Below are 16,518 nucleotides of genomic sequence, written 5' to 3'. Positions count from 1 at the left end.
AGAGTAAAAAATAATTGGATATGGGAAAGTTGTTTAGAGAGCAATGGAAAGAGAAAAAGAAGTAAATTGAGAAATTGGAAGAGGGGTGGTGAAAACACAACTTCCGGGTTAAGGTATTTGTACCCATTCTTGTGCCAGCATGCAATTGTATTTTACTAGAACTCATCCCATGGACCTCTGCAATGAGAAACGGTACTAGCAGGTGATACTGCAGGGACTGAAGTCCTGTGGCTTTGTATGATCACAGCTAAGCAGCGGAGTTCATTAGCAGGGCTGTACTTTGATGTTCCAGAGCCATGCATTGAGACTTCAATCACCACAGCCCCTACACTTGGGAATCAATGAAGTGTGGCCCAGGGTGTAGATCACCAGGCAGGGACAGAGGCCAAAGGTATGAGGACACAGTCTTCAAGGTTGCAAATGAGAAATGACTGGAACCTATTCACTAGAAAACCCGTTTCCTGCTCTGCGTGTCACACACAATGCTGGCATGTGTCAGCTGCTCACATAGTAAGGCATCAAGTTCCAGGCAACAAAAGCACATACGAAAATAATCTTTGTGGATTCCATCCACACTGAGCACAGTGAACTGATGCTATGGCTCATGCAACCTGGCTACTGCTTAGTAGTGTCTAGGAGTCTAAGAGCCAATGCTTTCAGTATTGTCATTTATTTTCAGGGGCTTCTTGCCATTGGCTCTGCATTTGTATTGTCTTCAGCATGGGTCAATGGTGACTCTTTCCCTTGAGCAAATCAGACTCATCAGTCCCTGAAGGATAGGCATCTTGCAAGTAGATTGTTGCTTAACTGCATGCTGTCAATAGGCTAGGAATAGGTGTCCATTTGGGCATTTGTTTATCCAAGTAACAAGCATGTGTCTAAGTTCTATATTAATCAAATCCTGTGTGGGAGCTATGCACAAAATAAAAACCATTTCTAACTTCACCAGAGGCAGCCCGGTTGAGAAGGAGACCCTGGAAATGACTAATTCTAGTATGACGCAAACGGCAGTTTGTGCTATAATAGAAGTCCAATTCAGTTACTACAGAGAAGCTATTGATTTGGCCCAAGGCAAGAAGAGTAGGCTTCCTGAAAGATGTGTTATGTGTATGTTAAAACTTGGGAGATATAATTGTGGGGAGAAGAGATGGAATGTGGGAAAAAGAAATGATGAAGAGCAAGGGAGAGAAAGGGGAGAGAGAACAGACAGACATCATCCTAATCTAAGGAAACAATTTGAACAAAATTTCAAGTCGTTGGCATTTTCAACATTACTAGGACAACAGTATATAGTGTCTGGGAAAAAATATATATATATGGGTAGTTTTACAGTTATAAAGCAAGGAAACCGGAGCCAGAGAAACTGCTAAGGACTTAGGCTTCTCTCCCCTATGCAGTAGTGCGCCATCAAAGAATTGTGAGGCAGGGAGAAATGTGTTCCCGCATGTGTTTTAGGAATAGAATGCTGTCTTATTTCTAGCTGTCACAAAATAGAACATTCCTTCCTGGACCAAAAGCAAACAAAAAAAAGGGGGGGGCATTGGAGAGCTATCTTGCATAACAGAGGCATTAAGGACTAGTTCAAGGGCTTGCACTAAGGCAGAGGAGAAAACACACAACACCCAGACAGAGAGGGAAGGTGCCTCTGTGATAGTGAGAATGAGCACCTTCTGACAGTCCAGATCCACAGGTGGGATCGGAAGGGAATGGAGCCAGGATGACAATGTGTGCATTTCAAGTAAACTGAGAGCAAAATAGTTTTGGTTCCCCAGATCCTATTGATGAGGAGGGAGGAATTTTACAATTGAAGAACATTGAATGAACAACACTCAGAAGGAACAACTTAGGGAAGGCTGTAAGCTTTCATTTACGAGGACACCTGCCTGCTGTTGATTTCCAGCCTGATGCTCCCACGACCAGCTCTGAGTGCCTTTAGGGATTTGTGTTTTGCTCCCTTGGCTGGAATGCAGGTCACTTTTCTTGCTGTTGGCCACTGCCAGGGCACTGTAAGCATTTTGATCCTTGGGTACTTCCTTCCAAACCCTACTACACAGATTCTCCACTGGATCCAAAAAAAAGGGGGAGGGGGGAAGCTTAGCAGGTCTTCCCATCAGAATAAAGCCCTCATGTATGAAATCATTCATCTACTTACTGTCTCCATACAGGTATCTATACTAGACATCTCATAAAAATAAAGCCATATACTCATGCATATAATTTTTATCTTTTCTTTTTTTAACTATTGGGTGAAGTGTGCACTTGACTATAGGTGCCATGGCAGTCATAGGGATCAAATCCCCACAGAGCTGGAGTTACAAGTGGTTGTGAGCCACCCGATATCAGTGCTGGGAACTGAACTCCAGTCTTCTGGAAGAACAGCATGAGTTCTTCCCCACTGAGCCATCTCTTTAGCTTTATTTTGTTACACATTATGTACGTATAGACAGGCAGGCACACATATCCACATGAAATAAAAATAAATAAAACCTTGTTTTCTTCTGATACAGTGCTAATAATAACGACAATGATGATAATAGGGACAGTAAATCTAAAGACCTTCCCTTCTTTCCCCCGTCTCTTGCTTCCATCACTTCCTTGAGAATAAGGTAATTTCATTTGTGGAAGGAAAAGCTTTGATGCGCTGATTTGTCTGGAGCTTTAGGCAGCCTCAGAGGAATGCCTGCAGACAAGAGTGTAGTAACACCACTCCTGAGGAAGGTGGTGACAGTGCTTCTGAGTGTGTGGGGGATGGCTAGCACACACTCTTACTCTCCAAATTTCTAGGATGGAGTTAGTCTCTCTTGAGGAATAAGAATGTGATAGAATTTATAATAAAACCATTTGCTGTTTTCTAAAAAGATTAAGCGATTTCTTGATTGAGTCTTAACTGCAAAATAATAATAATTATAATGATAATGATAATGATAATAATAATAATAATAATAATAATAATAATAATAATAATAATAAAGCACTGTTGGTGTTTCAAATTCCTGAAACAATTTTATATGAGAAACCTAAACCACCTGAGCCATAGTTGAAGGCCAATGGCGGTCGCTCCTGACAAGGAAGTCACCAGAGAAGAGACGTATTGAGTCACCTTCAGAATTTGAGAGTCAGAAAGTCCAGTATGGTAGGAGGTGGCACGGGTTGCCTAAAGTGCTTTTAAGACCTTTCCACTCCATGTGCATCAAAAAGTGCTGTCAAATCTCTTCCTCTGGGGATATGGAACTTAATTTGAAGGACAAGCTCAATCAGAAATGTTCTATGAAGTTTTCCTTGAGCTTGCAGTGTGCTCTTACTCCATTATACGACTTTACATGTTTTTTTAAAATATTCTTTTAGACTTATTCATGTACTTGTGTGTGTGTGTGTGTGTGTGTGTGTGTGTGTTTGTGTGTGTGTGTGTGTATGGACCTGCCTCTGCGTATGTAGGTGCATAATGTGCATGCAAAAGTCCAAAGAGGTATCAAGAGAGCATCAGAGTTATCCTGGGACTAGAGTTAGAGAGTGTTGTAAGTGGCCATGTAAGTGCTGGGAACCAAACCCAGGTCCTTTGCAAAAGCAACAAGTGCTCTTAATGACTAAGCCATCTCTCCAGCCCCAGCTTTGAATATTTTAGCAAAGCAGTGTACTTTTCCTCTGTTACATCTCTGGGAAGTATGCCATGGCTTCTATGCACAGTGCAGTGTAATCTGAAAATATCGTACCCCAGCTTGAAAAGCAGGCCTATCATGAGAGGGGCGATGCCTACCGAATGGGGACAATCTACTATATTCTCTCAACACCGTATTGTTTGTAACTGAAGATGTTTGCAGGCTGAAATTAGCAATTAAAAAAAAATAAAGTTGAGATTTCATTGCCTAACCCTGCTCCAGGAGGTTCCATGAGATCATTGCCAGGTTTTAGAGTCAGTTATCAAGCAGTCAAAATAGACAGCTTACTTGTTTGTCAATAAGACACACTGTGAAATGTGCCTATTCTCCAAGGAGTACCATTAGAATTAAAAACCAAAGGCCTGAAGTATGCCTGTTCTCCCACATCTAAAGAAGAAAATCCAGGCCTCCAGAGAGCCTGGCTTCATTTGCAGAGCCTCTTGCTTCTGCTTTCAAGTCCAAGTACTCATTTCACTCCTGAAAGTTCATAAAGGAGGTGGAGTTACTGAGGCAGGAAGGGGGCTTTTGTTGTGGTTCAGAAGACAAGGAAACCAAGATCTGTTTGGGAATCAGAAACCAATGGCAGAACCCCAGGATGTCCATGTGAATAGGCAGCAAAATGAGCAGTGCTACAATGAGTGCTGTTTCCTTGGAGATTGCCCCCAGTTTTATCCTCTGGGGTATGCCAGGCAATATCCTGAGGTTTCGCATACTCAAGTCTTAACTGTACACAGCAAATGGAAAACACAGGGATGGATGGCAATGTTGTTCTGTTGCTATATTAGGGCCAGATTGAAGCCATCTGTTGGAACAGGCTTGGCAAGGAAGAAACCACCATGCTTGGCTTAGCAGTAGCATCCTCTTCCCTGCCATCTTTATTTTTAAGACAGGGTCTTCAGCCAAGGATGACCTTGAACTTCTTATCTTCCTGCTTCCACTTCCCAAGCACTGAGTCTCCAGGCATTGGTCACCACACCCAGTTTACACAGTACTAGAGACTGAACCCAGGGCCTTGTCTATTTGAGGCCAGCATTTTAACAAATGAGCCTCATCCTTAGCCTCCCTCCCCTGCCACTTTGAGGGCAACTAGAACTGCCCGTACTGTCAGTGTAAGAGAAGTTCCTATAGCAACATCTTGATGCCTATTTCCTCAAAGGATGAGCATTTGCTTGTTGTTATATACTCAAGCCCTCAGAGGCTTTGAAAGGGCCCCGGGACTGATCTCATGGTTGCCAAATCTTCCTCCTTCACTGCCTGTGCAGGCTTGCTCAAGGAACACTCCCTCAGATCCAGCAACTTCTCCTTATTGGGGATTGTTATACCATGGGTTAAAAACAAAACCAGAACAGTGCATTATGCATTTGTTTATTTGCCAGGGACTATCATCCAATATTAGGAAGCTCAAGGGGCAAGGGAAGTGTGAGTACTAGAGAAAGATCCCAAGGGAAACAACTGTCTGACCCTGCTTCTATGGGGAGGCCCTGTTGGAACAGGCCACCTTGGCTATTGTGAGTAGAGGAATGATTATAGCCTGCAGCAGACTATGCCCCTTTTCCACATCCCAAGAGTCTTGAAACCAGAAAAAAAAATAAAAATAAAACTGGAAGGAAGTGTAGGGGTCAACAGTTCAGCACCGTGATTTGACATATGGGGTAACTGAAGCTCCAAGAAGGAAATGGCTTGTCAGAGGTTATGCAGGAAGGCTGTGACCAGGCCAGGCCTCAAATCTAGAGTTCCAGACCCCGGGGGATAGTAAATCCTCCTTGGGGATTCCAGGAGGAGGTTTTTAATACCCAGGAATGAAGGACTTTCAGAGCTTCTCTCTGGTGCAGAAAAGTTTTCCAACACCAACAACAGGCAGCCCCTAATGACTGACTGTTATTGTAAATGGATCATCTAATCTACAACACAAGGGCCATGAAGGCAAACGGAGAATCAGGGCTGAGTATGTAATTAGTACAGATAGTTGTGTCTGCCCCCTGGGCATAGTTAAACTGATTACAAATAGAAACAGATTTTTAGATGTAGCTTGGGGGAAAAAAATCTCATTGCTGGCCCAGAAGGTTCTCACAGAAGAACCACTCCAAGAGAGAAGCAATATGTCCCCTTTAAAACATACGCCTAACATGATGAAAATATAGGCTGGAAAATCACTGAAAAATATGAGTGATTTCAAATAAAACAGTTTGTGGTGTTTTCCATAATACATCTGGTTTATAGCAAAACCGAATTGTTTCATTTGGTATAGATTTAGCTTTCTGTAGATTTTTTTTTTTTTTTAATATGTGCTACTCACTGATCCCAAGCTCCTGTTCCCACAGGCTTCTTGTTTCTTCAGGACAAGATATCTGACTCTGTCTGGCTTAGGGCTGTGCTTCACACTGATACCAGAGTTCTTCTAAGCACTGAGATCAGATTGTATACGTCCTTACTGAGAAACTGTCAGACAGCCCCTCCCGCTGCCTTCACAATAGTTTTAGCATTCTTAACCACATGTTTGGGCCCAAATTTGTCCTTCTTGTCTCACCTTTCACCAGTACCACCTCTGATCACAGATGTGATTCATGTGTGCACCCATCACTCATACACACGCAAGCAGTGAGTGTGCATTCTACCCCTCACACCATAGAGGCTCCTCGCTCTTACTGAAAAGCCACTGCTACAATCTCAGTTCTTAATGATTTTTCTCACAGTGATCTACCTAGGAAAAAAAAAAAAAAACACTTCAATGGCCCGACGTAGCCATTACCATGCTTCCTGATGTATATAGCCAAGTTGGCTTAAGAAATCATCCCTGGGCTGGAGAGATGGCTCAGTGTTTAAGGGAGCCGACTACTTTTCCAAATGGACCCAGGTTCGATTCGCAGCACCCACATGACAGCTCACAACTGTCTGTAACGGATATGACACCTTTACCCTAATGCACATAAAAATAAAAATTAAATAAATTATTTAAAAAAAGAAATCATCCCTGATACTTCCATTTGGGAAGCAGCCCTACCTTGGCAACTTGCCAATGTCTTTGGATGAGCCCTCTCTGTGTTCTGAGGGATATCTGCTTTATCTATTGATGTAGTGCCCTTGCCACATTGTGGAATTCCTTGAAGGGGTAGCTAAATTTTCCCTCAGTCTTCTGCTTCCTCCTTGGGACACCATAGATAGGCTAGCATGGTTTGTTAAATGATACTGGATTCTATTTCCTCCACCCAGGAATATCCTTATTTCTTTTTGACCAAGACACATTTTCTCCCTATCTCCCATAAAATACTCTCCTATTGTTCTCAGATACCCCTTTCAGCTCTAATCCTCAAGGTGGTGCCCCTGGCCTAGAGTGTTGCTTTGCTGGGCATCCTGGCAGTCTACTCTTCAGGCACGGAACTGAGGGATTGAGTAATAGACTTCTCTTATTACTGAATGGATAGCCTCATGACATCTCTAGTTATAATTTAGATAAGGATGTTCCTAGAGGCCATTTGATGGCTGAGATTTGTGTCTGGCGTCTAGTGGCCTTGGTCATCATTACTCATTTCTTGGGAAACAAAACTGATAATTTCTACCTCAGATCCCCAAATCAAGAACTCCTTGCACTATTCTATGAAGTTTAATGAGGTTTCTCAGTCAAGTACGTGGTCAACTTGATATGGTAACAATGCCTTTTGGTCATGTTTGGAATTTCCCTTTTGCTATGTATATTCAATAATTGAGGGGCTCTTTTTAAAAAAAAAATTGGAAACTATTTCTTCTTAGTTCTGTGGCATATTTGATATACAGTATTTTCCAAGAAGCAATATGTTGGGTCTGAAAAGATGCCTCAGCAGTTAAGAGCTCTTGTTCTTGCAGAGCATTCGGATTCATTTCCTAGCACCCACACAGTGGTTCACAACCATCCGCAACTCCAGTTCAGGGAAACCAATGGCCTCTTCTGACCTCCATAGCACCGAGCATTCATGTGGTACACATGCATACATACAGACAAAACACTCACACCTTAAATTTTAAAAAGAATACATCTAATAAAAACTTTTTAAAATTAAAAAAAAGAAACAGCATGGCTTCATAAGAGGTGTATGGTCAGACCCGGGATTCAGATAGTACAGCTACTGCTTACCAGTTGTGGACCAAAATCATTACCCTGAACTTGAGCTTCCTTTCTCATAAAATGGGAATTCCAATTCATACTTCAAAAGGTGGTGGGAAAGGTTCAAGTAAATGAGATAAATGTCACTTTGCCTGGTATAGTAATTTACTTAGAGGTCATTATCATTTCTCTCTTTTTTAAAATTAATTTTTCATTATCATTTATAAGCATAATGTTCAGGGAAAACGAGTTCAGTCCCTAGAACCCATGTGGAAGAAAAGAAGCTATGCCTAAGAGTGGCTTTATGACTTCCTCCTATCCATCTACACTCACACATGACATACACATTAAATAAATAATAAGTAAATAAATAAAACTTGCATTTAAAAGGATTAAAAACTCCTGGATTGAACAGAAGTGTTCCACCTGCTGTAGCAGCTACGGTCATCAAGACTGTTTAGTGTTAGTAGATTATTGACGAGCAAAGCTAATGGAGCGGGAGTGAAGTGGGAACATGAATAGATATGGTTTCATCTTGATGTTGGGCAAGAGTATCATCCAGAAAAGGAATGTAAAAGCAATGCTGAGAGCCCTCTCATTCGGGTCAATCCTAAAAATACCCCTCTTCGCTTAAGTGGAAAAGCTGCCGTGGGACCCAAGGCTTGGCTTTCAACAGATCAGCCATATGTGCTTTCTGCTTTAGTGAAATCTGATCACCACCTAAGCCTGTGCTATCCTTGCCAACTGACAGCTGACCCTGGCCGTCTTGTGCTCCCCACATAGTTCACCTTTCAGAGAAAGAGGTCTGATCTCCAAGTAGAGTGTTGCTCTTTGTTCTTTCCCCCTTTTCTTTTGTCTGTCTGTATGTACTGAGGGGGATCTGGATTACAGCCTGCTAAATTACTTTTCCTGAGTAACAGAGTTCCCTGTAAAACAAGATTTGAATTACTATCAGCACTCGGGCAAAAGAAACTCGCTTCAATTTTAGAGGAGTAAAACAGAATCAGATTTATACATATTAAAAACTAAGTTATCACCTCATTGGGACACAATGACAGAGAATTTTAATAAATCGTAAGATCAAAACTATTTATTTTGGGTTAATATAAGCAGATGATACAATATAATACATATTGTCAATACCCATCACAATAAAAGACAGATAATATAGAACTGTTATTCACTGAGAAATATAATTAGTAAGACAAAGCACAGAAAATCTTGATCTATACTGTTGAACAAATGTATGCGAATTAAAGAAACATTGAGGTAAGATGTCTTGTTTCTTCAAGTGAGACACATTAAAAATGGTTCTCCCATCATCCCTGGTAGCATTATAGATTGCAATATCTTTTTTGCAAAGTGGGGGTCACAGGCTATGAAATCAGACTCTCTAGCTTTGATGTCCTTGGTTTTGCTTCCTGCAGTAACCAATGCCAGCTTCAGAGCTGCCCTGGTCTTGGACCCTGTTCTGCATTTACTCAGGACAAGATGAGTCCCCACACTTGCTTCCTGGGACTTACTGAGTATTTCCATAGCCTGTAATAGGAGCTCTTCCTTCCTCTTCTTGCCTTCATTCAGTAGAATCCCAGTCATTTCCGCTGAGCCTGTTGGTATGCCTCTCAGCCCCACAGGGGGATCTTTCTGGACCCCTAGCTATGGGAGAGTTGGCTGGTTAGTGAGTGGCTCACATCACCTTCACAAGATACTGAAATAGAAACATTAGCCATTGAGTCAAGAAAAAAACAAGGGAGTGGATTGGATCTGGAGTTGCAAATTTGCAAAAACAAAACAAAAACCCTAACCCCTGGACTGGTGACCTTGAATTTCACAGTGAAACCTCAATCTGCTTGGAGTTGCCTTACAGGGGACTTTTGTATCAGACCAAATCAAAGGCATCTTGTTTCTTTCCAGAACTATGTACGTTTCATGCATAACAGGCAAAAAATGGCAGACTTGTACCCATTAGCCTCGCCTTAGCCTTAATTCCCTTGGAATCAAATTATATCCTATGCTTTCAGGCATGTCCAGCTAGAAGCCTCATACACCTGAAGATAGCTAGGAATGTACCCAACACAAATTCATCAATTTACTTAAGACATTGGGAGAATATGGGGTAACATTTTCTGGAGGGGGATAATTTGATTGACTAATTCTCAAATGTAAACTTAGTAGGTGACAGTGCTCTATCACAGTGTCAAAAGGTTGGACATGCTTAATCAGTAGATGTGCCTTTTTGCTTTTATGAGAGAGGAAACTGTATATAAGAGGAAATATTTGAGGAAAAATAAAACATCTTTCAACAGAAAATTACCCTGTCCTTCAACACTAACTCAACAAATTACCTGTGATAAGATTATCAGTCTGCTATATGGGGCTAAGGAAAAGTACACTATATATTCACCAGTCTCCCTCCTTCCCTTCCCCAACACGTAAGGACAGATAAGTTCACCCACATAGCACATGTTGTAAGTACTGATGAAAATGACCTTCAATTCAAGGGTACAGGTCCTCCTGGGAGATGTTGCAAAGGGCCTACAACCCCCCCACCCCCACTGTGTTGATGGAGCCAAAGCAGAAAGGGGAAGGTTTACTGACTCACTCCCCATTGCAAAAGAGCGCTTCTGGTCATACTCTTTCACTCTGGACCTTCCAAAGACACCCTCTCCTTCCCATCTCTGGAAACCCTCCCTTCCCAAACACAAGAAAAATACAAGAAGGGGCTGTAAGCTGTGAATGCTGTAGACCTTATGGGGCATATAACCCTACAGCTCAAATCCTTCTTCTCTTTTCACAGAACTGTCATATGATGTGGATGTGGACGAGGCTCCAGGGAACAAGCAACATGTGAATGAGAAGGACAACGAGATCACCACCTCTCACAGCGTGGGGAACATGCCATCCCCCCCAAAAATCCTGATCAGTGTGGCCATCTATATGGCATGCTTCTTTTTCCTGGGGCACTGACTCGCCAGTACCCAGGTGCCTGTGCTGCCCTGCAGCACCCTGTGGTCCTCCTACATAAAGGAAGCCACCTTCTTCCTTTTTTTTTTCCTATTTTTTTTCCTATGCCTCCTCCCGCCATTAAGTAGGAGACTAACCGCGTGTTATGTTTTCGAAAATCAAATGGCATCCTTACGAGGAAGGTAAATTTTAGTGGTAGAATAGTTTTTTGTTTTTTGATTTTTTGAAAAGAAAAAAAAAAACCTTCAAGTTGTGCCAAATTATTTTCTTACATTTGACTGCTATAACATGGTTGTCATGTTTCCCTCTTTTCTCTTTTTCTGCATGGATTTCTTTGAAAAAAATAATAAACATTCAAATAAAATGGCATTGAGTCCTTTTTTTTTTTTTTAATAAACTGTCATATACTTTCTCCCTTCATCCAAAATGTTTCCCTCTTACGTGGCTTTCTATTCAGTATAATCATATTAGGATCCAAAAAGTCCTTGCAACCACTATTTTACCTACACCTTCTGAGTAAGTACCAATGCTGGCCTCAAGTCCTAATTAAACATCTCACTCTCAAGATACATTGCCCAGTCTCCACAGAGAAACCTTAGGTAGAATTGTCCTGCCTATTCGACCAAAGGTGGCTCAAAGAGTTCTGCCATGGCCCCTCTTTTCAAATTTCCTCCTTGAGCTGAAGAAATACCCCCATTGCTAACTTGCTTGCCTTAAAACATGAGGACGTGTGTTCAATCCTCAGAATCCACATGAAGAGAGCAAGGTGTGGTGGCATCTGCTTGTCAGCCCAGCTCTGTGGAAGCAGAGACTGGAAGAACCCTGGGTTTGCTAGCCAGCCAACCTAACCGACTCAATGAACTCCAGCCCAGTGAGAGGCATTGTCTCAAAAAGCTAGGTAGAAAGCATTTGAGGAACCTAAAGTTAACCTCCAGCCTTCACATGCACCAGCACGCATACAGACATACGCAGACACACAGATTTCAAATAAAAGTGTTACTGTGTAGGTTATTTAGAAGCCATCAAATTAATATTCTCCTTTTTTTTTCTAAGCTAGAGGGTTGGACCCAAGCAGCACACCCAAAGAATTCTCTCAGTGCTCTTCTGCTGTCTTAGGCTTGTTCTCCTGTCATGTCTCCCTTGAAACACTGCAGCATGACAGAGCTAACAGATGCCCTGGGTCAGGTTGTAAAAGTTGCCATCAGCAAGCTCATGATTTACCAGAAGCCTCTCCAACCCTCAGCCTCAGTTGGCTTCTTCAACAGGCACTTACTTAACCCTTGATTTCTGTGACCCTATTGAGTGGTGAGAAATGAGACACTAAGACAGAGTGGCAAGTGTCACAGCCCTCAATTCCTACACCCGTGGAGCTGAAGGGCCAGCACCAAGACTAATTGTAACATTGTCCTTTTATGAACTTCAGGCCCAGTATTAGGACTTCACTCCATTTTTGTGTACATATAATAGCATCTCAAGCACTTATGTTACTTAAATTATCTTCCTGCTGTCAAGGAACTCAAAGGAAGGAATAACCTATTTGACTTTTTAAAATCATGTATGTAATGCTCTGCATGTGTCCTTCCTATCAGGTAATGTCAATAAAGAGAGCCAGGGTGAGGTGCAGGGAGAGGATAGTCAGTCTTCTTTGATTCTAGGAACCAGTCCCCTGCCGAAGCTCCAGCTTCAGTACCATAGTAGGAGGTAACTGCAGGGGAAGCAGAAGGTACAATTTATCACAGCTTAGCATCCCACCCAACTCCTCACTCCTGCTGTCACCAACATCCTTCTGTTGACTCCTTGACGAGCATAACTTTCCAATATCCACTAGTCCTCTTCCCTAGCATAAATTCCTACAAACAGGAATTGGAAATTCGAGGCTAGGCTTTTTCTTAAAAAAAAAAATTGTTTTTGTTGTTTTTAGTTTTATTTTCTGACATGCGTGATTCATAGTGGTTGGTGGGATGCAAGAATCAAGAAGCTATCTTTGGTTTGGAAATAGTTTGAAAATGCACCCATTCTTGTTTCTGAATTTGAATGAGGTTTGTAAGAACCTTTGCTCTTGGGTTTATTAAAACCAAACACTGGGAATAGTCATTCCTTAGATTTACAGTCTGATTTGCTAGCAACACCAGATCAGAAGAAAGGCTTAAACCTTGTGACCATCGAAAAACTGTCCCTTTCATTATGCAAAAAGTTTTATTTAATCTGGCAAAATAGAAGGAGGGGAATGAGGAGGAGGAAGAGGAGTATATTGGTGGCTATGAAACCATGTTATGCTTCTGCAAGCAAAAGATCATGGTTTTAATATCTCCACTTTGAGAGTCAGACAAAGGAAATTGTCCATCTCAGCAACAAGGCACTATGAACATGAATTATCTCAGGTATTTTCCTATAATAACGGAAAGCTAAGTGAAACACCCATTGATGTCCACTGTTAATTAGGGAGGAGGAGGCTGAAGATGAACTCATCACCTTCCACATACTATGTGTTTTACCACTGAGCACAACCCTCAGCCCCTACTATTGAACATCTGATTTTCAGTCAGTCACTTTCCCCCTTTTCTCTGTAAATGTATATTTACACATTTGAGATCATATTAACATACAACTTATTATGTGAAGTCAAAATCTCTCTTCCTATTATGTCAGCCCATGGATCTGGCTCTTCCATTAAAACAGCAACAGGAAATTAAGGATAATATGATGACTTTTCACAATTATCCTTCAACAATAATTTTACATTTGTTGTCCCTCTTTTTGCTACTTTGCTTTTCTAAGAATGTCTTATAAAACCCATAAGTACCTGATTCCTTTTCCATGCTGAAATGGGTCAGTAGCTGGACTGCTGGGCCCATTGCTGTACCTTGTGGTGCAGGTTCAGATGGAGCAGAGTGGAAGAGTGGCCATTATGTTTCCACAGATGCTTCCTTAGCAACCATGTACTTTGATTTTTTTAAAACAAGATCTCTTTTAGGCTAGCTTAAAACTCATTATGTAGTTAATAGAGGATGACTTTAAACTTCTAATTCTTTTGCCCCTCGCCCCTCCTTCCCCCCCCCCCCGAGTTCTGGGATTACAGGCATCTGACACCTACTTTGTGTGCTACAGGGCCTACTAGGCAAGTACTCTACCATCTGAGCTATGGCCCTAAAACATCACACCACACTGGACAAATTATCTTGTGACCAACGGAACTACCAAGATAGCTTTGTAGAAATGGCTACCAACTAAGTCTTTCCATTTCATATTTGTATGTTTTGTGGTTATTTTTTGTTTGTTTGTTTCCTTGCTTGCTTGCTTGTTTTTTTTTTCTTTTTTCTTTTGAGAGAGAGAGAATTTGTCTCCCTGGGTAACCTTATTGAGCAAGGCTAGACTTGAACTCACAGAGATCCACCTGCCTCTGCCCCCTTAGAGCTTCAAGGAAGTGCACATCACCATACCAGCTAGACCCACAAGTGGTTTTCAACAACAAAAGTCTAAATATTTTATTTTGTCTACCTGATATACCAGACAGTATCCCTGCTCCCCCACCACCACTTCTATATGTGTGTGTGTTTGTGTGTGTAGTTAGTAGGGGAGATGGTGGTTAGCGGTAGTAGAGAAATTCTTTTCTTGCCAAGGCCTCAGCATGTTTGGAAGTCTTTTAGAAGCCCTGCTGAGCTGGTTTATGTGCCATACAAGCAAATCAGCCTTCTTTCATGAAGCTCACACCTTGCTTGGAGCCAACAGTGATATTATTCAGCTTGATCAGACACCTCATTCACTAGCTTTGCTGCCAAGTGGCTTTTAGCTGTTTCCAAAAAATCAAATTGCCTTCAAGAAACAACTCCTCCCCCACCCACCCACCAGAAGATTCAAAGAATGTGCTGTGATTAAGAAAGGTGTTTTTTTTTTTTTTTTTTCTTAAAGAAAACTTCCAAAAAAAATTTGAGGATACTTTCCCTGGCACAGTCATTCCCTTCCAAGGGGGCTGCTTGAAAAGAAATGGTGTTAGGTAGAATATAGTTAATCTGCTTGGTTTGCCAAAGAGCTGCCAAAATAATCTTACTGCTTTTTACCCACATGTATATGGCGACTGGAAAGATACACACTGAAAATAGGGCAGAGGTCCTCTGGGTGGCTCGGTGGATAAAGGAGCCTGTCACCAAGGCTGAGAGTCTAAATTCTAACCCCAGGACCTACATGGTAGAAGGATAAGACCCACTCCTGTCAGTCAACATGTGCTCTCTACTTGTTCATACAATGAATCAAAAAATGCAATCTTAATTTTTATTAGAGCAAAGGGTTGGCATGAGGTTGCTGCCTGATAAGTGTTTGATGAACCCAGTGCTCATGTTACAAGTACTTTTGAGTAATGCTTTGTGCGTATACCGTATCATGTACTAAGGACATAATCTGACAGGCCTAATCACTGCCTTCTTCAGATTTCACAACTACTTGTCTGATTCAAATAGGGAATTGCAACAAAATCGAAACACTCTTTGTAATAACAGTGTGATATGCACAATAGAGTAGAATGCAGTAACGTAATGTTCAACCCCCCAAAGACAGTGTAGAAGACAGCACAGAAGTTGTAGAGATTGTAAAGTATAAGGGATGTGAAGAGAGTGGAGAAAGTGACCTTTGCAGATGGAGAAAAATACAGTATGTCATGAGTGTGTGGGGGAACTATAGACAAGGTAGTTCATGGCTGCGTTCCTGGTGATGGTGAGACAAAGCTAGTCCCCAAGCGCCTTCCTAGCATTAGGCACAGGTACAATGTGTAGTAAAGCACACATGAAGTATTAGGCAGAAATCAGAAGCAATGAACCTCCTGTAGACCCAAAAGCATAAAGGGGGTGTTAAAAACAATATGGGATACTGAAAAGTGTTTGTTGCCGAGCCTGATGATCTGAGTTTGAGCCACAGGACCTACATGGTGGCAAGAGAGAACAGAAGCCCTCAGGTTGTCCTTTAATCTGTGTGTGTTGGGGGGGTGTTGGGTGTGTTTGTGCATCTTTACACAAAGCAAATAAATGTAAGAAAAAAAATTTTAAACCATAGTATGACCTAGAATGATGGCTCATGCCTATAATCTCAGCAATCTAAGTGCTAAGGCTAAAGGAACATGAGTTAGAGGACTGCCTGCATAAAGTAGTAAGACCCTGCCTCCAAAACTCAGAAAACAGAGTTGATTCTATTGGAGATACAACTCAAGAGGTAAAGTACTTAGCACGAACTAAGGCCCTGGGTTCAAACCCTGGCACTCCAAAACACAGCACTACTCAGGCATCCGTGGTACAGACTCTTCAGCCTCAGTTCTATGCCTTGGCATGCTGGCCTAGGCCACAGTCGCAGCCTCAGGCATGACGAGGTGCAACCCTTCCCAGCCCTACCCTGTGGCACCTGGCTGGAAACTTCATGGCCACCTGCCGGTGCCGCCCACGTCGGTGAGGTAAACCACCGTTTCTACACTCACCACTGCCTCAGAAGCTCGAGGAGCTAGGAGTCACCTAGCGGCTGGAGGCCTTCCTCATTCAAAAGGGCAACGTTGGTGAGCCCCAGGGCTGTGACTGGAAAGGTTGCATGCTGTGGCATATGCCCCTCCTCGCACGAAATAAAATGGAAAACATGGCCTAAGAAAATCAAAATGAAAAGGGAAGACGAGAGAGGAGGTGGTAGAGAAGAAGGCATGGGGTTTCAGGAAAACCATCTCCTCTCCAGGGATCGGGACAGAGTTGAGACACATTAAGGGAATGAATGAATGAACAGTCCCTGTGTTCTACCTCAGGCTCGATGAGTAAACGCACCTTCATGCTGCCTGACCTTCTTACTACCTAG

At 42.1% G+C, this 16,518-nt stretch overlaps 1 protein-coding gene across 1 annotated transcript in view; it reads left to right on the top strand.

The window, feature by feature from the left end:
* Positions 1 to 11,045, top strand: part of Gpc3 (glypican 3) — a 323,864-nt gene extending 312,819 nt beyond the window's left edge. The window contains exon 8 of the mRNA XM_055618067.1: positions 10,532 to 11,045. Coding sequence (XP_055474042.1) covers positions 10,532 to 10,701 — 170 coding nt within the window. The 3' untranslated portion in view covers positions 10,702 to 11,045. The remainder of the gene's footprint in view (positions 1 to 10,531) is intronic.
* The last annotated feature ends 5,473 nt before the right edge of the window (positions 11,046 to 16,518 follow it).

This window comes from Psammomys obesus, unplaced genomic scaffold (genome assembly GCF_907164565.1).
Source record: "Psammomys obesus unplaced genomic scaffold, mPsaObe1.curated_primary_1811, whole genome shotgun sequence".
NCBI lineage: Eukaryota > Metazoa > Chordata > Mammalia > Rodentia > Muridae > Psammomys > Psammomys obesus.
This window is presented reverse-complemented; position numbering and strand designations above follow the sequence as displayed.